The following is a 4,897-nucleotide window of genomic DNA, read 5'->3' on the forward strand; positions in this document are numbered from 1 at the left end:
TATTGTTACTAGTCTATTCTTTTGTTTTGGAATCACCGAAAAACTGAAATCAATACAAATTAAGCTCTATGTGTTTATTGAAAACAATTTTATGGACCGACTACGTTGCCACGCGTGGACAATGACGACTGCATCAGCCTGGGGTGGGGGAGGGCGACACTTCATTCTGAGCCGGTGGCTGTGATGACGTGATGGTGCGCCTGCGTGCTTCCGCTTTGTCCTGGCCAAGCCTTGGGGTCAAGGACCCACGGAGAAGCGTCGTCGTGGCCTCTTCACCTCTCTGAGCAGTGTCCCTGGAACCAGGTCAGAAACATGAGTGGCAACAACTTAAGCGGGAAGGACGAGTTTGATGAGCAGTTGCGAATGCAAGAATTGTACGGAGACCCCAAAGACGATGACACCCAGAATGACCCCTCTGGAGAAACGGATTCTTTGGGACAACTGCCTGATGACACTCCCTACGAATGGGACCTTGATAAGAAGGCTTGGTTTCCTAAGATCACCGAAGATTTTATTGCTACGTATCAGGCAAATTACGGCTTTTCTAATAACTGTGTATCTAGTTCTACTGCAAATGTCCAGGACACCAACATGAAGACTGTAGAAGAACCGCAAAGAGAAATCCCAGAAGCCACTGACTCCAAAAAGAGGGGAGAAAAGAGAAAGGCCGATTCAGGATGGTTCCAGGTTGAAGAAGACAGAAATACAAATGTATATGTGTCAGGTCTGCCTCCAGACATCACAGTGGATGAATTCATACAGCTTATGTCCAAATTTGGCATTATTATGAGAGATCCTCAGACAGAAGAATTTAAGGTCAAGCTTTACAGAGATAATCAAGGAAATCTTAAAGGAGATGGGCTTTGCTGCTATCTAAAGAAAGAATCTGTGGAACTTGCACTAAAACTTTTGGATGAAGATGAAATTAGAGGCTACAAATTGCATGTCGAGGTGGCAAAGTTCCAGCTGAAGGGCGAGTACGATGCCTCAAAGAAGAAGAAGAAGTGTAAAGATTATAAGAAGAAACTGTCTCAGCAACAGAAGCAGCTGGATTGGAGACCTGAGAGGAGAGCTGGATCATGCCGGATGCGACAAGAACGAGTTGTCATCATCAGAAATGTGTTTCACCCCACGGATTTTGAGGATGATCCACTGGTGCTGAATGAGATCAGAGAAGACCTTCGAGTAGAATGTTCCAAGTTTGGACAGATTAGGAAGCTCCTTCTGTTTGATAGGCACCCAGATGGTGTGGCCTCTGTGTCCTTCAGGGAACCAGAGGAGGCTGATTATTGTATTCAGACTCTTGATGGAAGGTGGTTTGGTGGCCGTCAAATCACTGCTCAAGCCTGGGATGGGACTACAGATTACCAGGTAGAGGAGACGTCAAGAGAAAGAGAGGAAAGGCTGAGAGGCTGGGAGACATTCCTAAGTGCCCCTGAGGCCAACAGAGGCCTCCAGCGCATGGATTCTATCTGTGTTTCAGAAAAGGCAGGGCCTTCCACAGGAAGGCATATTTCAGAGCACCTGAACATGTCTAACACGGGCGCTCAGGAAGCTATAACTGGAATGGCTTTTGAAGAATCTATCAATGAAAATAAGTTTGAAAAGGCAGAAGATGGAAAAGAATTTGAAGGAAATGCTTCTGAAAAAGATGCTAAAGAAGGTAGGTCTGATGCTGATGACCCTGAGAGAGAGAGTGAAGAGGGCTGCGCCAAGAGAGAGAGTGGAGAAGACCTCCCTGAGAGCGAGCTGGAAGAGGGTAATCCTAAAAAGGAGTCTCAAGAGTGTGGTCCTGAAAGAGTATCTAAGAAGAAAGGCAAAAATAATTATGAAAAGAATGGTCTTGCCAAAGGGTCTGAAGACAGTGACCACAGCAAAGGGACTGAAGGGGCAGACAGCCTCCAGAAAGAGTCAGAAGATGATGGCTCAGCATCTGAGGAATTCTGCTCAGAGAAGCAGTCTGAAGATGGCTCTGATGAAGACTTCGAAGAAAATGGTGTTAAAAATGCTTTCGACCAGGATGCCTCCAATAAGGAGTTCCCTGAAAATGTTGAGAAAGAATCAGAAGAAAACAACAGAGCCAAATCAGAATTTGAAGAAGGCTTTGAGAGAGTGGTAGGCGAGCAAGGCTCTGAGAGAGAGTTTGATGAAGCCTTGGATGACAAGGAGGAGGAAGACAGAAAGGAAGCAGTCGTATTTGAAAGGGTTTTTGAGAATGAGTCTGACGAGAATGACAATGACATAGAAGCAGACAAAAAGAAGTGTGGAGATGCTGATGGCAAAGGAGAAGAAGATGACGCAGATGAGAAACTCTTCAATGACCCCGATGAAAAGGAAGAGGAACAAGATACGGATGTAAAGGCAGATGAAGATACCAATGACAAGCTATTTGATGATACTTCCAGTAAGAAGTTTTTTGTTGAGGAAGAAGGGCTTAATGAAAAGTTGTTTGATGATTCTGATGAGAGAGGGGCTGTGGGGAATGTGAAGGAAGATGGGTCTCAGTCCACAGACAGCAGCTTTGCCCTCGGTAGTGACGATGATGGTGAGATATAATCCTTTCCGCTTGCTTTCTAGAGAGAGCCCTGTGTCTCTATTTGCCTGTGCTTTCAGGGTCAGTAGTAGTGTTACATCAACACGTAACACAAGTGATAGGATGCCGTCAGACTAGCGTCTCGAAGGTTTCTGTTCTCACATGTACCATTGAATTTAAATGTTCATTGGTTCTTCAGTTAAAACTTCATAGTTACAATGCAGGTAAACTGGATACCTGTTTTCTGTTGGATTTGTTAAATGCATGCAAAAGAATAGTTTTAAAGTATCCTAATTGGAATTTATGATATTCAGAAATAAAGATGAATTGATAATATGCAGACAAAACAATTTTATGCACAAATTTATCTTCAAATTTATGGATAGACCAATACAAATTAAATTATGAGACATGGTCCAGGACAGGCAATGAACTAAACCTACTGTGCTTGAATGTGTTTAGTGACAGACTATGAAAAATCATTCAACATAAACCGTTACTGAACAGCATCCTATAGATAGGAAAGAAAACTAATAATTAAAAAGTTTACAAAGCAATAGTTCCTGATAAAGTTCTTTCAAATAAATATAGACTATCCTTCAAATTAATTACATTAACAATGAAGCAATTTTCAATTAATTTTGTCATTGGTTATTCATAAGGAGTGATAGAGCATGATTATATACTTAAAAATTATTTTTACTGTTTTTAATTACACATTTGTAAATGTGTCTGTGTATGAACACATGAGTACAGCTGCCCAAGAAGGCCAGAGGCACTGGATATTCTTGGAGTTGGAGTCACAGAAGATTGTGATCCACTTTATATTGTTTCTCATAATCAAACTCAGGTCCTTGGCAAGTGAAGTACCAACATGTAAACGCTATTTTCCAAACCCCCAAATTTCATCTTTATGCATAGAAAAACCACCAATGAACTTAAAATATTCAATTATTTACTATTGTAACTGGTAATGCAGATCAGATTTCTATACATCTAAGTAGATGTCACTTTAGGCTTCTTGTTCTTATTCTATCTGAGTTGGAGGGCTGATCAAGCTAGCTGTCTTTGAATGTGACCTATCTTCTTTATTTTAATCATACATTGAAAAGCTGCTCACATACAAGCTGCATGATTAGTTATATTTAACTTATATTCCTCAGTAATTATACTGTTCATATACACAGCCTGATAGAAGCATACCTCCCAGTCTCTGGTTCTTCTGGGATGATAATGGTGTATAGGTTGACAAGACAAGTTTGTTGGTTAAACGTTGTAATCATGTACAACATGACTTCTGAAGTACCAATAATTATATTACTAATGCCATCTAATTATTAGCTGTTGTTTATTGTTCTTATGAATTAAAGTATTAAGAAAACTGTAATTACAATATTGGTAGAATTTCCTATGTGTTATGAAATGTGTTCTTGATTTTCTTCTAGTATAAGATCAATAAAGTAATAAGATATTAACAGTTGCAAGATTTACTGTGTTAAAAATAAATATAAATTTCAAATACAGACATGTTAAAGTAATTTATTTTGTGAACATTTAATAAATATGTAATATTCTCTACGTTTTGTCCTATCTCTCTCTTAGTATTGTTTGAAGTGAAACGTAGGAGTTTGATGAATTAAATGAAGTCTGGAGTTCTAACCAAGGACCGTGTTAAAGCAGAATTGCAGAGGACATCAGGATAGAAGCTTTCTTCTGAACCCAATCAAATCATTTCCCTCAGCTTCACAATGAACATCCAGTTTACCAGCCAAGCCAAGGCATTTTCTATCAGTGCATTTTCTATCAGTTAGATCATACTGCTTTCCCCCAACTGTCTCAGGAGCGTATAAACTTCAGAACAGCACGACAAGTTTATTATGCCTGTATTTATTGGTGTTTGTGTGAAAATTGGAATCTGGGAAATCTCAAATTCCATTAAAGATAACATATGAATTACAATATAATCATTTTGGTATTGTTTTCCATACAAAGCAACATTTAAACTTACCAACTGATGTCTTTCATTTTTTTTAAAAATTTGAGTCATATTGTGGATTGGCACAAGGATTTATACCCTAAATGTTAAATACTAGGATGCTCAGGGTTTTATTTGCAACACCAAGATCAGAGACTTGGGAAAGAGTGGTGTGATGATGTAGGGGTACACGACTCCCTTTGAGTAAGAACTCTGTGAGTGTTTCCCATTGATGAAGCTTCAACTCTGCATAACTGTTATTCTGGTTTACATTTTGTAGCTGACAAAACACCCTGATGAGAAGTGACTTAGGGAAGAAATGCTTATTTTAGTTTCTGTTTCCAGAGGGAGAATTCATCATTTTGGAGGACACCTGACAAAAGAATGCC

The 4,897-nt window shown here is 39.6% G+C and overlaps 1 protein-coding gene across 2 annotated transcripts; it reads left to right on the top strand.

Moving 5' to 3' along the window:
• Positions 1 to 200: 200 nt before the first annotated feature.
• LOC125393937 (17S U2 SnRNP complex component HTATSF1-like) lies at positions 201 to 4,468 on the top strand. Of its 2 annotated transcripts, XM_048424612.3 has the most exons (2): positions 201 to 2,404; positions 4,136 to 4,468. In XM_048424612.3, exons 1-2 carry the CDS (start codon positions 313 to 315, stop codon positions 4,171 to 4,173), a joined length of 2,130 nt encoding a protein of 709 aa, XP_048280569.3. In that variant the 5' UTR covers positions 201 to 312; the 3' UTR covers positions 4,174 to 4,468. The 2 variants fall into 2 exon arrangements, with proteins under 2 accessions (XP_048280569.3, XP_048280568.3); XM_048424611.3 differs by lacking the exon at positions 4,136 to 4,468 and having other exon boundaries at positions 201 to 3,936.
• Positions 4,469 to 4,897: the final 429 nt, after the last annotated feature.

This window comes from Myodes glareolus, chromosome 20, assembly GCF_982192425.1.
Source record: "Myodes glareolus chromosome 20, mMyoGla1.1, whole genome shotgun sequence".
NCBI lineage: Eukaryota > Metazoa > Chordata > Mammalia > Rodentia > Cricetidae > Myodes > Myodes glareolus.